Raw genomic sequence first — 18,246 nt, 5'->3', positions numbered from 1 at the left:
ACAAACTTTGGAAAGTCCACTTGTGAAGGATCTAGGTTGGCACATATATTAGTCAACTCAGTCCAAGTTTTATTTGATATGTACTCAAAAGAGGCAGTCATAGGTATCTTTCTTAAGAATCATTGGTAGAAAAATCAATTCATCACAGTCTTATAAAATACTTGGTAGAAATGAAAATAAGAAAGCCAAATTGTGGACTTCCCTGGTGGTGCAGAGATTAAGAATCCACCTGCCAATGCAGGGGACATGGGTTCGAGCCCTGGTCTGGGACGATCCCACATGCCACAGAGCAACTAAGCCCGTGTGCCACAATTACTGAAGCCTGCATGCTCTAGGGCCCACGTGCTGCAACTACTGAAGCCTGTGTGCCTAGAGCCCATGCTCTGCAACAAGAGAAGCCACTGCAATGAGAAGCTCGTGCACCACAACAAAGAGTAGCCCCCGCTCGCCGCAGCAACTAGAGAAAGCCTGCGCGCAGCAACAAAGACCCAACACAGCCAAAAAAAAAAGAAAACCAAATTGAAAATTAGAATGTGTAATGGACTGAATGGTGGCCCCCCACCAAAGTATGTATCTAGTTCCTATTCACAGAACCTGTGAATATTAAGTTACATGTCAAGAGTAAATATTGCCTTATATGGCAAAAGACATGTTTAAGATAAGGATCTTCAGAGGAAGCGCTTATCTTAGATTATTCAGGTGGGACCTAAATGTAATTACTTGTGTCCTCATAAGAGAGAGGGAGGAGATTTCAGCACTAGACACACAGAAGAGAAGGAGGCAATGTGGCTGTGGAGGGAGAGGTTGGAGTGATATATTCACAAACCAAGGAACTTCTGGAGCCACCAGAAGCTGGAAGAGTCAAGGAATTCCCTCTCTGAGCCTTTGGAGGGAGCATAGCCCTGCCAACACCTTGATTTTGGACTTCAGGCCTCCAGAACTGAGAAAATAAATTTCTATTTTTTTAAACCACCAAGTTTGTGGCATTGTTAAAGTAGCCACAGCAAGCTAGTACAGAATGGAAGAATAAAACAGATTTGGCAATAGGGAAAATGTGAGTCAACCACAATCTTGAAAAATTTCAGAACACGAAGATGTAGAATAGAAGTAAAAATATATATGGAAAAAGAAAGGAACCATGTAGGGTTATAAATCTATAAATAAGTGTTCCTAAAAAACAGAGAATAAATGGAACAGAAATAATAATCAAAAATAAAAAGAAAATAATAAGCAAAAGAAAAGAATCTGTATAGATACCTATATAAAGATTAAGATAGCTTATAATGTATCAGAAAAAGTGAACTGAAACAATATTTACATATGCCATTTTCTAGTGATTATTTTTCAATTTCAAAGATAAAAACTTATACATTTCTGGGAATTCCCTCGCAGTCCAGTGGTTGGACTCCGTGCCTTCACTGCCGAGGGCATGGGTTCAATCTGGTCAAGGAACTAAGATCCCACAAGCCACGTGGTACAGTCAAAAAATAATAATAATAAAAGAAAATAAAAAACATACATTTCTAAGAAAAATAAAACAAAGTAAAATAAAACAGTATTAATTAGATTAGCCTTGAATTTCAATATTGAAGGGGGTACAATCAAAGATGAGCATTAGAATTTAAGTTTAAGTGATAAATAATTTTATTAACTGACTTAGGAAAAGATGTAGGGTGGAAGAAGAAAGGGTTTGTTTCATGTTGCATCTGCAGGTTCCTGCAGGATCTTTTATTTATTTAAATATGTTTATAGTAGGTACATTTAAACAATAACTAAGCAATAGAATTCCACATTTTTTACATGGTATTCATCCTGAAAACACTTATAGACTGTTGGGAAAGAAATTTTAAAAAAAACCACAACGTTAACCAAATACATACAACGTCTGTATTTTAAATAGAAAAGAGCTGTCGTAAAAGCAGGTATGAAATCATAGAAGCAGTTAGCCAGGATACAGATTCAGAAGCAGTTAAGTTTGATGCATAGAGGTGTATTAGAAGGGAAGAGAGGCCAGTGGGGGAGGTAAGAGATCTGAGATTGAAGAAAATGACTTGAATCTAAAGCTGGACTTTTAAAAGAAGTAAATAGTGAATATTTTTCTTCCTTTCTTGCTCATGAGGGTTTAATCTATTTTATTGATCTTTCAACAGAAAAGATTTAGAGGGTTATTTATCCTTTCTCATTCCTTTGTTTTCTATATCATTATTTTGAGATATTTAATCTTGCAAGTACTTTTTAGGGAGAGGGGCTGTTATATGTTGCTGTTTTTATCAAAATATACTACATTCATTTATCTTTAATCCTACTTAATAGTGAAGATATTTACAGTTATATATTTTCCTTTGATTACAATTTTTACTAGACCTTAGGATCTCGTATGACATAGTGTCTTTCTCATTGCTTTCTATGTATTCTAATTTTAGGTCATTTAATAAATCATGTTTAGTACTTGATACATGTTCATGATGGAAAAATCTATCCAAGGAGAAAATAATGTTCCCATCCTTGTCTTTCAGTTACTCTCTCCAAAATTTTATCCTAAAAGGTATATTCTGTGCATATAGAAAAGTATATCTATCTTTGTGTATGTGTGTCTGGGTGCACAAATGTGTGCATTTCCATAATTCAAACAGGAGCGCACTACGTTTCTTGTGGTGTTCTTTAATTTTCTCACTTGATATGAACTGGAAGTCTTTCCATTTGAGTACGTGAAGATTCTTTTTAAGAATTTCACAGTTGTTTTTTTTTTAGTGGATGTACAAAAATTAATTTGAATAATGCTCTCCTTCTGATGGACGTTTAGGCTATTTTATTAATTTTATTTCAAGCAGTAATTATCCAGTTAGACATGTAATTCTCACATGAGTTAGTAGCTATAATATAAACATATAGTCATGGAAACCCTAGGCCAAAGAGAATGTGTACTTTTAATTTGCATAGATATTACTAAATATCTATTCATCATAGTCACACCATTTTTTCTATTACAACTTTTTTTTACATGAGCATATAAGAGGGGCTATATTTAAACTCCCTTGCTAAGATAATATATTTTCAAGTATTTTGCTATTTACTACTATGAGTTATGTATATATTTAATTTTCATCTTCTATTTTTCATGAGTTTAAGTATTGTTTTTTATATTTTAGAATATTTGGATTTCATTTACTGGGACCTGATGGTTCCTATGTATTTACTGTTTTTCTCGTAAGTTGTTGGACTTTTTTTTCTTTTTAACCTGTAGGAGTGTCTTATGTACAAGAAAATTAGCTCTTTTATGTAATATAATTTACAAATATTTTCTAGTTTTATGTTTAACTTTTGACTTTATTTATAATGTAATTTATTTTTGCCAAATAGAATTATTTTGTTTCATTGTAGAAAAAAATGTATCAATACTTTTTTCATGAGTTTTGAGGTTTTTATCATACTTAGACAAGCCTTCCCCAAATATTATTATCTCACATTTTCTTCTAACGATTCTTTTATTTTTTAAACTTTTAAATATTTGACCCACTTTGCTTCTGGACATTATGTAAGCTGGTATAAGAATTAGCCTCCTGCTTAAAGTAACTATAAAGACTGGACAAAACATATAAAATAACTGTTTTTAGGCATTAGAAAACAACCAATACAAGGCTATGATCCTTGCAAATAGAAAAGAACTCAGTGGGAACCCTATATTTGCCTTGGTTTTCTCTCTGTGAGCATCCTATTGTACAAACCATAGCCAAAGCAAGCAAAGATTGTGTATTTTCTGGGCAAAGGAGATATCAGTGTTGATTGATGTTAAGTAGCCTAGGATTTAGGACAGGATCCCAAAGAGGAGGGAGCTGCAGAGAAGGACCTCCAAAAGTCTTGTGTACAAGTTCTCTGCAAGTCCTTGGGCAGCTCCTAAGCTGCACTCCTCAAAGCGAGATTCTGGAAGGATTAGATAGCAACAGTTACTTGCAGGCTGAAGACCTGCACAGAGATTTCAGAAGCTGCACAGTGCTGAGAAGACAGAGCTGCAGTTTGGGCCTAGCCAAAATGGAGAGGTGCTGACGAAAAGCCAGACCAAGCAGAACATTAAAATCTGAAAAATATGTATCTGATTTTATAAAAATTTCAAACTAATTAATGACTAAAGAAATACTATAGATAATAGCCAAAGAAAAATTGATATACTGGAAAATGTATGTGTGGAATATATGGCAGAGACAGTCCCCTTAATTTACAAAGAATTCATACAAATCAAAAAGAAAAAGAGAAACAACCCAAGAGAATAACATGCAGAAGATATGAAGAGGTCATTTACTAAAAAGAAAAGAAAATGACCATGAATCATATGAAAATATATTCAGTCTCACTCATAATTGAAGTAATTCAGGTAAAAACAAAAATAAATGATCACTTTCCACTCATCCATTTGAGAATATAGAAAAGCTTAATTGATACTCTGCATTTGCGATAGGGCAATAAATTGGTACAGTCTTTCTGGGTTTGGCAGTGTAACAAAATTTAAAATATACTTACCATTTCATCTTGTAATCTCCTTATCAGGATTTTATCTTAGTAATATCTTCATGAAAGTTGGCCAAGATATACATACAAGGATACACATTGGAGCATGTTTTAATAGCATGAAACTGAAATTTAAAAAACCAACGACTCCAGTAATAGGGGACTAAGCAATTAATTTACTGTACATTATTGTGTAACCATTGAAAAAACTGGTGTACTTTTCTATGTACCAGTATGGAAAGGTCTCACTCGTTAGGTGAAAAAGTAAGATAAAAAACAATAATAACTAAGAACAGGTCTTTTTGTTATAACAGTTACTATTACCAAAAAATGTAGTGATTCAAGATAAAAGTGGGATATTTCAGTTTGGTGGGTAGCTGTGCTCCATTAGTCATTCAAAGACCTAGGTTGCTCCTATTTTGTTTCTTCACCATCCCCTGGGGGCAGTGTCTTTGTCAGCATGATCAAATCCAGGCTGCAGACATAAGCTAGCTCAAGCTCATAATAAGGGAAAAGAAACATGTTGGCAGCATGAGTACCAGGTGGGGAGTGGTGCACATCACTGCTACTGCCATTCCATTGGATATAAAATTAATCTCATGGCCACATCTAAGTTGCAGGAGAGGTTGGGAAATGTACTGAGACTAGCCATTAATGTGCCAAGCTAAAATACCGTTATTTCAGTATTTCAAGAGATATTTAGATTGACAGCTAGCAGTCTCCATCACAAGCATGTAAGTATTGAGAATTTTTATGAAAAACTTTCTTCTGGAAGGAATCATAAGAAGCTGTTAACAGATGTTATCTCTGGAGAGACAGATGGAAAGTGGAGGATGGAGACATTTTTTCCCCTTTAAAGGTGCCCTTTTCTGCTTCCTCCTTTCTATCATATACTTATAAATAATAGATATGTATTACTTTTGTTTATCTTTTACATCAACAAGGGATGTCTGGATTGAGTTTGGAGACATTTCCAGAAGGTATAAATAACAAGATTTGCAGGTCATTGTATTAAGTAATCAGAGAGAGGAAGTAGTCAAGGAAGATTCTCAGATTTATGATCAGGCATGAATGGTACTGGCATTAACTGCAAAGGGGAACACTAAACATTTTGGGAGGGAAGATAGTGAGTTCCATTTTGTACATAATGAATTTGAGTTGGCTGTGAAATACTCACTTTGAGATGTTTAGTAAGCAGGTGGTTATTTAGGTCAGAAGCTCATGAGTGAGGAATGGCATAGAAGAAATATTTGGAGTGCCAGGAAACATAGGGTAATTTAAATCATGGGAATAGATGAGATTGCTTAGCAAGAGAGTATGGAATGAGAAGAGAATAGGACCTATGGAATGTCATGCCAAATTTAAGGGCAGTTAGTGGAAGATAAGTGGGAGACCTAAGAAGAGTGGCCAGACAGGTAGAAGAAAAAGCAGAAGAGTATGGTATCAGGGAAGGTGTGGGGAAAGAATATTTTTAAAAGGAAAAACTTGCCCAAAATTTCAAATTCAAAGATGTCAAGCAAAGTCAGGACTTAAAAATATCAGATCTAAAGAGAAGTCCATTAATAAACATAGGAAAACTCTTTCTATGGAGTAGAGGAAACAGATGCCAGGTTGGAATGAATTGAGAACTGTTTTGTTGTTGTTTTTATTTTGTTTTGTTTTTAAAATGGGGAATATTTGAGCATATTTAAATATTGACATGAAGGATCTAATATAGAGTAAAAGTAATTCTTTATAAAGAATAAAGGCAGGGTATATGTAAAGATACAAGTCCCTGAGAAAACGGAAGGCTTTAAAAGAGAAAAAGGAAGGGTTTAAAAGAGATTAGCGCTAAAAAAAACTATACTTAAAAAAAAAAAAGCAGACAGAACCGTAGGACAAATGGTAAAAGCAAAGCTATACAGACAAAAATTGCACAAAGAAGCATACACATACACACTCACAAAAAGATAAAAAGGAAATTATATATATATATATCATTGCTCCCAAAGTGCACCACCTCAATTTTGGGATGATTCATTGTCTATTCAGGTATTCCACAGATACAGGGTACATCAAGTTGATTGTGGGGATTTAATCCGCTGCTCCTGAGGCTGCTGGGAGAGATTTCCCTTTCTCTTCTTTGTTCGCACAGCTCCTAGGGTTCAGCTTTGGATTTGGCCCCGCCTCTACGTGTAGGTCGCCTGAGGGCGTCTGTTCTTCGCTTAGACAGGACGGGGTTAAAGGAGCAGCTGCTTCGGGGGCTCTGGCTCACTCAGGCCGTGGGGAGGGAGCGGTACGGAGGAGGCAGGGCGAGCCTGCGGCGGCAGAGGCGTCGTGACATTGCACCAGCCTGAGGCGCGCAGTGCGATTCCCGGGAAAGTTGTCCCCGGATCACGGGAGCCTGGCAGTGGCGGGCTGCATAGGCTCCCGGGAGGGGCGGTGTGGAGAGTGACCTGTGCTTGCACACAGGCTTCTTGGTGGCGGCAGCAGCAGCCTTAGCGTCTCATGCCCGTCTCTGGGGTCTGCGCTGTTCGCCGCGGCTTGCGCCCTTCTCTGGAGCTCGTTTAGGCAGTGCTCTGAATCGCCTCTCCTCGCGCACCAGGAAACAAAGAGGCAAGAAAAAGTCTCTTGCCTCTTCCACAGGTCCAGACTTTTTCCCGGATTCCCTCCCGGCTAGCTGTGGCGCACTAGCCCCCTTCAGGCTGTGTTCACGCAGCCAGCCCCAGTCCTCTCCCTGCGATCCGACCGAAGCCCGAGCCTCAGCTCCCAGCCCCGCCCGCCCCGGCGGGTGAGCAGACAGGCCTCTCTGGCTGGTGAGTGCTGGTCGGCACCGATCCTCTGTGCGGGAGTCTCTTTGCTTTGCCCTCCGCACCCCTGTGGCTGTGCTCTCCTCCGTGGCTCCGAAGCTCCCCCCTGCCTACCCCCCACCCCACCCCGTCTCCTCCAGTGAAGGGGCTTCCTAGTGTGTGGAAACTTTTCCTCCTTCACAGCTCCCTCCCAGTGGTGCAGGTCCTGTCCCTATTCTTTTGTCTCTGTTTTTTCTTTTCTCTTTTGCCCTACCCAGGTACGTGGGGAGTTTCTTGCCTTTTGGGAAGTCTGAGGTCTTCTGCCAGCGTTCAGCAGCTGTTCTGTCAGAGTTGTTCCACATGTAGATGTATTTCTGATGTATTTATGGGGAGGAGGGTGATCTACACGTCTTACTCCTCCGCCATCTTGAAGGTCCCCCCAATGGAACAGTATAGAAAGCCCAGAGATAAACCCATGCACATATGGTCACCTTATCTTTGATAAAGGAGGTAAAAATATACAATGGAGAAAAGACAGCCTCTTCTATAAGTGGTGCTGGGAAAACTGGACAGCTACATGTAAATGAATGAAACTAGAACATTCCCTAACACCATACACAAAAATAAACTCAAAATGGATTAAAAACCTAAATGTAAGGCCAGACACTATCAAACTCTTAGAGGAAAACATAGGCACAACACTCTATGACATAAATCACAGCAAGATCCTTTTTGACCAACCTCCTAGAGAAATGGAAATAAAAACAAAAATAAACAAATGGGACCTAATGAAACTTAAAAGCTTTTGCACAGCAAAGGAAACCATAAACAAGACCAAAAGACAACCATCAGAATGGGAGAAAATATTTGCAAGCAAAGCAACTGACAAAGGATTAATCTCCAAAATATACAAGCAGTTCAGGCAGCTCAATATCAAAAAAACAAACAACCCAATCCAAAAATGGGCAGAAGACCTAAATAGACATTTCTCCAAAGAAGACATACAGATGGCCAACAAACACATGAAAGAATGCTCAACGTCACTAATCATTAGAGAAGTGCAAATCAAAACTACAATGAGGTATCACCTCACACCAGTCAGAATGGCCATCATCAGAAAATCTACAAACAATAAATGCTGGACAGGGTGTGGAGAAAAGGGAACCCTCTTGCACTGTTGGTGGGAATGTAAATTGATACAGCCACTATGGAGAACAGTATGGAGGTTCCTTAAAAAACTAAAAATAGAACTACCATACAACCCAGCAATCCCACTACTGGGCATATACCCTGAGAAAATCATAACTCAAAAAGACTCATGTACCACAATATTCATTGCAGCTCTGTTTACAATAGCCAGGACATGGAAGCAACCTAAGTGCCCATCGACAGATGAATGGATAAAGAAGATGTGGCACATATATACAAGGAATATTACTCAGCCATAAAAAGAAACGAAATTGAGTTATTTGTAGTGTGGTGGATGGACCTAGAGTCTGTCATACAGAGTGAAGTAAGTCAGAAAGAGAAAAACAAATACCATATGCTAACACATACATATGGAATCAAAAAAAAAGAAAAATGGTTCTGAGGAACCTAGGGGCAGGACAGGAATAAAGATGCAGACCTACTAGAGAATGGACTTGAGGACACGGGGAGGGGGAAGGGTAAGCTGGGACGAAGTGAGAGAGTGCATGGACATATATACACTACCAAATGTAAAATAGATAGCTAGTGGGAAGCAGCCGCATAGCACAGGGAGATCAGCTCGGTGCTTTGTGACCACCTAGAGGGGTGGGATACGGAGGGTGGGAGGGAGACACAAGAGGGAGGAGATATGGGGATATATGTATACGTATAGCTGATTCACTTTGTTATACAGCAGAAACTAACACACCATTGTAAAGCAATTATACTCCAATAAAGATGTTTAAAAAAAAATGTAGCACCAACATCAACAACAAAAAAAGTGCAAACAATTAATTATATGACTTTTGAACTAAAAAAGAAAAGAGAGAGAGAGAGAGATTAGCCTTAGAAAGAATGAGGACCAGTTCTTCAGTTGTATTAGAAAGGAAAGAAAGAAGGGGTAGGTATATTTGTCATATTTAGTGACAGAAAATTTCTCGAGTTCCAGTCTAAGAGCTATTATGATTCTCTGTGAAGTAGAATAGATCATGTCCTGAGAATAAAGGGAGAGACAGTGAAGCTGGAATTTTGAGGACTGGGAAGATATGAAATAGTTATTATGGAACATGAGAGCAGAAGCTGAATAGAGAATGATAGAGATATTCTCTACCTAGTTTAATGATTTTCCTCCAGCAGCACCCAGCAGCCCTGAAGCAGGCATGGAACATGCAGACAGTAAGATTCCTTCACTTTTTCCAACACTGGGGTTTTGTCACGTGGATGTAAAGGAAAATAGTGCAAACGAGTTTCAGGATTTTAGGTAGAGAACATGCAAAGTGATGGACTTAAGCTGGATTGAGAAAAAGACAACACGATGGATAGGGAGAAAAATAGGAGAGAGAGTACACTTGTGGAACCAGTGAAATTAATGGACAAGTGTGACGGGAGTAAATGAGTTAGCAACCTGGACGGACAGGAGGTTGCAGTCAGTGAATGGAATGTGTGATTTTGTGAGTTCAGAAGTAGAGCAGATTTAGGAGATAACAAGACGCAGAATGTGGCTACAAAAGTGACAATTATGGAGCATTAGGAAGTTTTATGATGCTGAAGACATCCAATAACATAGAGACCAAGTTATTGGATGAATTATCCATTAGCATATTGTAATCCTCTAGGTCCCAAATTTGTAGACAATGGCACAATTTTGACTAAAAAGCAAAATGGTGAGCCAGTTACCAAAGTGAATAAGGAGGCATGATCAGAAGGTAGATGGTATCGTGGGGAGGATTAGAGGATGGTACAACTAAATAATATCAGCCTCAAGGAGCTTTATAGGTGTTTAACTGTGTTCCCTGGTCCTTTAGGTGCAAGATGTGGAAGTGAAGGGAGGAGATGTGACCAACTGATTTTCACAGAAAGTGATATAAAGTGAGGTCGCTTTGCATATACAGGGATAATTTGAGAAAGAAAACAACAGGATCCATACCTTCCTTGACCTTGAATAGGTCCAAGAAGTAGTCATGGAGTTTTGGGCAAAGACAAATATATTAGATGAATCCGAAGAAGAGCCAGATAGAACCTCTAAAAGATAATCTTTGCTGCTTATTGCATTGTATTTTTCTCTAGCTTATTGGGATAGATTCTTTAAGTCTACTTGGGAAATCTGTAGATGTTTGAATGTGAACCAGAAGCCAGCACTGTGATATTTCTCAGTGCCATATGGATGTAGTAAAAGTGAAAAGAGTTACTGTAGGTGGCCTAGTTATTCTAGTTATATAATACGGAAAAATCAATATCTATTTGATGTACTCTGGCCATTGTTCCATGGACAATATACAGACTATATGAGTCTGCACATGGAGAACTTTGAAGAGAAGAATCTATCTACAAATTGTAATTCCTAGATTGTCAATCCATGGAGCTGGATTATCTCCTTCATGAACCAAGTGGCAGGCAATAAAATTTTCCATCACCACCAGAATGTGTTCTCATTCTGGAACAATGTAGACCTATTATAAAATTTGAATAATGGTTTTCTAATGGACTTTGGGTTGGGCATGGGAATAGTTTACCCATTGGGCTACCCAGGTGACATGTCCTTATCTAGGGCCTGGACACATATCCTATAGGTGGCAATATACTGAAGATATGGCCAGATGCGAGTCTAAGAAAAGTTCCAGAGGACAATGTTCAGAGTCAGGACTTGGTCTCAGCGAACCCCTGGGCTGCTTCTTGGAAAAGGCAAATGCCTAAAGACAGAGAATATCATCTGTTTCTTCAGGCACCACCAGGGCAGCTATGAAATTTCAATGGACTTTGCTAGTTGTAGATACTTATCTGTTGTTTCCTCCTAACCCAGCCCAATAATTCAAATTGCAGCTGTGGACTTGTACTGTAGATTCAGACTCAAGTTGCTTTAGGTTAAACTTTTTAGAAACTCAGAACAACAGAAAGATTAACATGAGAGAGTATTAGCTTGCCATTTCTGGCTACCTAATATAAACAGTTTTATAATATTCATATCTTTGAAAAGGAGGGCCCATTGTATTCTAGCACAATTTGAATTTATTTATTTTGATTAATTAATTGATGTATTTATTTATATATTTATTTGCCTTTCCAGAGTTATTCCAGGCCATGGTTATCAGACATTATGGTCATGGGATGATTGGCCTATGCTCCGGGTTTTGGGGGTTTTTTTTTCACATATTTATTGGAGTATAAATGCTTTACATTGTTGTGTTAGTTTCTGCTGTACAACAAAGTGAATCGGCTATATGTATACATATATCCTCATATCCCCTCCCTCTTGAGGCTCCCTGCCACCCTCCCTTTCCCATCCCTCTAGGTTGTCACAAAGTACCAAGCTGATCTCCCCATGCTATGCAGCAGCTTCCCAGTAGCCATCCATTTTACATTTGGTAGTGTATATACATCCATGCTACTCTCTCACTTCATCCCAGCTTCCCCTTCCCCCCTGTGCCCTCAAGTCTGTTCTCTACGTCTGCGTCTTCATTCCTGCCCTGCTACTAGGTTCATCAGTACCGCATTTTAAAATTCCATATATATGTGTTAGCATACGGTATTTGTTTTTCTCTTTCTGACTTACTTCATTCTGTATGACAGACTCTAGGTCCATCCACCTCACTACAAATAACTCAGTTTCGTTCCTTTCTATGGCTGAGTAATATTCCATTGTATATATGTGCCACATCTTCTTTATACAGTCATCTGTTAATGGACATGTAGGTTGCTTGCTCCAGGTTTTAAAGGCAGTCTGTATAGTGAGTAGCTTTTTGCATAGGTACAAGAACAGAGGTCCCCCACCCCAGGGATTTTAGAACAGTATAAGCTCTGCTTTTGTGTTGGAGACATCTATTTCAGTGATAAAGAATTAAGGCAGTAAAAGTAAACTACGGTATTAGGTAAAGGTGACTGGATCAATTCTTGGATTTCTTGACGGCTAGTATTCTGGCTGGGATCCAAACAAAATTCATTTCCTTCTTGAAATGGTTTGATTGTGGAACAGTGAAATTAGAGAACGATATATGATCTGCAAATAACAACAGATATCTGTATATCCTTGATGTACTTGAAAGCTTGCCATTTGAGGGTATCAGATACCTTATTGGGTATCATCAAAAACTTCTGGTAAGATATGACTCAGAAATTTGATATTCAGGTTTTTGAATATGTATTTCTAAGGTTTGGCCATTCTTCTAGATGGCCCAGAGTGGCCTAACCAGGGACTTAAATGCCTAATGTTTGTTTTTATAGCTTGCAATTATACACTGAGTAAATAAACAATCATGTTTAAATAACCACAATTAATGACTCTCTTCTCACTCAAAAATATCTTTTCCCTATCTATCTTCTCTATCTTTCTTATTCAGATATTTTAAAATACGCTTCCCAATTCATATCTATTTTTGGGCTTCTTTTCCTAACTTACCTCTGGGCAATTGATGTAATAATTTTTTACTTCTCCCCTGTGCTCTGTACAATGGATTAAACCAACTTTGTAAAATCCCATTTACATTTATTTGCTTGTTTATATACTTATGTATTTTTCATGTAGACCTCAAAATAATCCATGCAGCTGGGTATTTGTGACAATAGGCATTTCAGGATTTTGCAAATGTTTCAGAAAACTAATATATCATTTATATATAGCTTTTTATATGTATGTGCCAATCAGGAAACAATTAGTTATAAAACATTCTATAACATCTATTTTTAAAGGAAAATTTTGATACAAAATAAAATGAAAGAAGCTCTAAAACTCCCTCATATTTAAATTACAATACTTTAAAATTAATGGGAATTAGTTTCAGAAGAGAGTATTTCTGGGGGAAAAATAGAGGGGGAAGATTACATCTCCAATTTAACTACTCCCTTAAGTCCATTTTTAAAATTAAATAGCCTTTATAAATTAACTAAAAATTGGTTAACCATATTATTTAAATAACATAAAATCTGAGGCTTTTTCTAACAAAATGTTTTCTGCTTTTTTGTAGAGGAGCTCTGTCAAGAAGTCCTTATCAACGAGGATTAATGTGTTCTCGATGTAGCAGCTATGACAGATGCACAGATTTTCTATGCAGTAAGTTAAAGAAAATAACTAAAACATGAAAAAAATCCATAATGCATTTGATGACAAGAAAAAGAAGTGGTGAACACTAGTCTTTCATTGTCATGTTAATATTGTTCCTTTGTTCAGAATGGTATTGTTATATTATCAAAGGTGGTATCAAACAGTATCATCTTTAGATTTTTTTAAACTACACAACCTCTTCTGCCCTCTCTTACTATTATTCCTGCCCCTAAGTACATACTAGAATCTGAAAGAAGGAATGAGAACTAACAATTATGCCCTGAAAAAGCTTCTCAGTTAACTCCTGAAATAGCAGCCTGTTTGAGAGTGACTGCTCTAAAGGATAGGGTATTCCAAAACATTCAGAAAGAGGAAAGAAGTAAAGTAGCAAATATTTAATAGCCTTTTATTTTCATTTTTCCCCTAAACATTCAAAAGATAAAAGTAGAAAATATGTTTTATTAAATTTTTCTTTTAGTTTTTCTAAACATGAGAGCGTATAATCCAAAAGTATAACTATATCTGGAATATATGATGCTTAGAGGAATGTGGTAGGGGTTAAATTCAGACAGTAAATAAGGGGCATATTAGGCTTTTATGTTAAAGAAACTAGTGAACAATTTCATTCTATGCCACTGCTGGAGTGACTCCACCGTAACATTTCTTCCCTTGCTTCATTTGAATCAAGATGCAAAACCTTGCTCTTCCTCTTCACCTTTTCCTTCTCTTCCTGAAAATATCCAGACCTAAAGCCATTGGGTAGGTCAGAAAGAGGTAGGCATCCACACAGAGGGCATCCAGATGTGACATGTTAGAACCTAAGCAAGAAGACAAGGGATTCATACATGATGTGGTAGGCATGGGGAAAGAGCCTAAGTAGGGGGAGAACAGTGTCCACATGGTATGGCCTTGTATGGGAAGTTAGAGCCCTCATGGAGTGAGGTGAGTGTACCTGCATGAGGTCAGGCTTGGGGTATAAGATCAGGGTAAAGGGATGTCCATGCAGGAGTGGCTCACTATGTGGTGTCAGAGTCCAAGCAAAGTGAGGATAGAATCCACATGGGGTGGGAAGGAGAAGCCTGACCTAGCGTATCAGAGTCTGAGCAAGTAAGGAAAGCATCCATGGAGGTATGGTCTGGAACTGTGTTGGAGCCCAGGCAGAATGAGGAGAGGATTCACATATAGGGTTGATCTGGAGAGAGGTATTAAAAACTAAACAGGTAAGGGGACATCCATATTTTAGGGCAACCTCACATGAAGTGTCAAAGTCCAAACTAGGTGAGGAAGCCTTTAATGTGGGGGAGGTGGCTTGGCATGGGAGGGGTCAGAGCCCTAGTGGGGTAAGAAAGGAATCCATACATTGGAGAGGTCCAAAGCTAAGTTTCAGAATCTGAGCAGGGTAGGAGAGGGGTACAAGTGGAGGATCCACCTGTAGGTTGCTGGATTACATGGTGGGCACCAAGTTAAATTTGAATTTCAAAAAAACAAAAAATATTTTTAGTATAAGTATATCCCAAATATTGCATGGGCTATACTTATACTTAAAAAAAATTTGTTGTTTTCTGAAAGTTGAATATAACTAGGCAACCTATATTTTTATTTGCTAAATCTGGTAACTCTACCACCCTAAAGTGGAGTATCAGAGCCCAAGCAGTAAGAACAGGGTACCCATGTCGAGGAGGGAGTAGAAGCAGTGACGGGAGATTAGAAGCATACTGGAGGATGGATCAAATAAGTAAATAGATTAAGGATAATGGAGCCAGTTTTCTCACTGTATTTGTACTCTGTATTTCCATTGTATTTGTACTCAGTGGAGTACAAATATGAACAGGAAGTAAACAAGCATGAATTTTGTGGTGATGATTTGGAATTAGAGGTATTAGAACTTAAGGGTTTCAATAAATATAAATAAACATAGATGTAAATAGTTGTATGTGTATGTATCAACATACATATATTCCCTAGCTCTGAGACAGCCTTGGAACAGTGTCCCCCCGACCCCTAAAGCAATGAGCACAATAGTACTCAGATCTTGGTTTCTAAATTCCAGTCTGCACTAAAGGGAACCAGGGCTCACTGGAGAAAGGTCAGATTCAATGGCTGGGGCAGGAGAAACATAAGATAAGCCAAAGCATCTTTTTATATCTGAAAGCAAGGAAGTGCTCAAAGAGTGTTGGAGACATGTAACCAAAAGGACACAGAAACCATCTTAAAGGGCTCTTACTGGTCAAATCTGGGACAATTTGAGCACCAAAATAATGATAATAGTAGTCAGTTATAACTCACTGGCTTAAAACAAGAAACTATGATTCATACTGATATAAATTAATAAATGAATAAATTAAAAGTTTGATGAGTAACAGTTTATTTGCATAGTTCGGAAGTAACTCCCCATAGAAATACTTAATTACTAAGGGAAAAGAATAACTTCACAGTGAAGCAGCCTGGCGGACATGACCTTAATAAAATGATCAAAGTGAACATCACCAGCAACAGGAAGTATCAAAACCAAAACCCTGCACCACCTGAGATAATACAATGAAGAGAGCACATCATCACTTCTGTGGTATTCCTATGAAAGATACAAAACCTAATCCAACCACAAGGAAGCATAAGTCAAAATTGCAGATTTGTTTAAAAAACTGAGGATTTCTCCACAAAATAAGTGGCTTGTTATCTTCACAAGTGTCAAGATCTGAATGTCAAATTGAATGAAGAACTGTCCCAGACTGATGAAAATAGAGAAATAGAAAACTAAAGTTATTGAGGTATGAATAATATGAAGAAAGGAAGCTACGGGAAATATGCAATTGGCTCAGTTTCTATCATTAGTAGCTTTAAATACGTATTTAACATCTGAGCAGATAAGACTAGTAAACTTCAGGTGCAGATCAGGGCTGTATTTCAGAATCATTAACATATGGATAAGACTGAAAATGTGAAGAAGGAAGAACATACTCAGGTACAACTCACCCAAATAAAAATAGACAGAAGAATGGTATACCAAGAATAGAATCCTAGGAAAAAAAGAGGGACAAGGAGAAGAGGGAGTCCTAGTGTACCCTTTCTTCTTTTTTAAAAAAATAAATTTATTTGTTTGTTTGTTTGTTTGTTTATTTATTTATTTTTGGTTGTGTTGGGTCTTCGTTGCTGCCCGCGTTCTTTCTCTAGTTGCGGCGAGTGGGGGCTGCTCTTTGTTGCAGTTTGCGGGCTTTTCATTGCGGTGGCTTCTCTTGTTGCGGAGCACGGGATCTAGAGTGTGCGCGGGCTCAGTAGTTGTGGCGTGTGGGCTCAGTAGTTGAGGCACGCGGGCTCTAGGACACACAGGCTTCAGTAGTTGTGGCTCGTGGGCTCTAGAGTGCAGGCTCAGTAGTTGTGGCACAGGGGCTTAGTTGCTCCGTGGCATGTGGGATCTTCCCGGACCAGGGCTCGAACCCGTGTCCCCTGCATTGGCAGGTGGATTCTTAACCACTGCGCCACCAGGGAAGCCCCCTAGTGTACGCTTTCATTAAAGTGTGCTCATTGAATTGGCAATATGAAGATCATTAGGGACCTGAAAGTAGTTTCAGAGGAATAGTAGGGTAGCAACCAGATTTCTATGGATTGAAAGTGAATGGAAAGTGAGAAAATAGAAATATCTAGGACAATATCACAATGTCAAAAGTCTTGGCTGAGGAATTCCCAGTTTAAAATAGCATCTTACTAATAGGTTCCACCAAAGCTTCTCCTAATTCTCCATTAAAATGCCAGTAAAAACTCTTTCATTTAGCTAATCAACAAATATTTAGTCAGTGATAACTATGTGCCAGACATTACACCATGCAGGGGGTGTAAAACGATGAGGAGAGAGACATACTTTCTGCCCTCTTTGAACTTACAGTCTAGCTAGGAAGATAGGCATTTAAAATAAGACATAATATTACAAAATATAAAACTATCATTTAAATTTATTTATTTATTTATTTAAACTTCTATGAATTTTAATATATGTATAGATTCAAATTATCACCACTCCAATCAGATAGAGAACAGTTTCATTATGCCAAAAAAATACTCCTTTGTGTTGTCCCTTTATAGTCACACCTTCCTTCCACTCCTAATTCTGGCAGCCTCCAAGCTGTTCTTCACCATTTTAGTTTTGTCTTTTTGAAAATGTCATATAAATGGAATCATATAGTTTGTAACTTTGAAGACTGGCTTCTTTTGTTCTCATGATCCTTGGAGATTCATCCACGTTATTGTATACATTAATACTTCATTCTTTCTTTGCCGAGTAGTAAGTATTCCATTACATGGATGTACCACAGTTTGTTGTTCTTCATTCACTGAAGGACATCTGGGTTGTTTACAGTTCTTGGCAATTGTGAACAGAGCTCCTATAAACATTTGTGTACAGATTTTTGTGTGGATGTATTTTTATTTCCCTAGGGTAAATACCCAGAAGTGAGATTACTGGATCATAATGGTAAATATGTATTGAACATTATAGGTAAATACCAAATTTGTTCCCTGAGTTGAATACCATTTCTCATCCCCACCAGCAATGTATGCGAATTCCAGTTGCTTTGTTTTTTCATGAGCACTTGGTATTGTCAGTATGTTTTATTTTAGTCATTCTAATTGGTGTGTAGTGGTATCTCATCTTGGTTTTAATTTGTATACCGCTAATGGCTACTAATGTGGAACATCTTTTCAAGTGGTATTTTCCCTCATTATGTCCTCTTTGGTGAAGTGTCTATTCAAATCCTTTGC

At 38.0% G+C, this 18,246-nt stretch overlaps 1 protein-coding gene across 1 annotated transcript in view; it reads left to right on the top strand.

The window, feature by feature from the left end:
• GLIPR1L2 (GLIPR1 like 2) overlaps positions 1–18,246 on the top strand; it is a gene marked incomplete at its 3' end in the record, with an annotated part of 39,472 nt that overhangs the window by 13,716 nt on the left and 7,510 nt on the right. Inside the window, exon 4 of the mRNA XM_057557414.1 lies at positions 13,418–13,503. Coding sequence (XP_057413397.1) covers positions 13,418–13,503 — 86 coding nt within the window. The remainder of the gene's footprint in view (positions 1–13,417; positions 13,504–18,246) is intronic.

The sequence above is a fragment of the Balaenoptera acutorostrata genome, chromosome 11, assembly GCF_949987535.1.
Source record: "Balaenoptera acutorostrata chromosome 11, mBalAcu1.1, whole genome shotgun sequence".
NCBI lineage: Eukaryota > Metazoa > Chordata > Mammalia > Artiodactyla > Balaenopteridae > Balaenoptera > Balaenoptera acutorostrata.
This window is presented reverse-complemented; position numbering and strand designations above follow the sequence as displayed.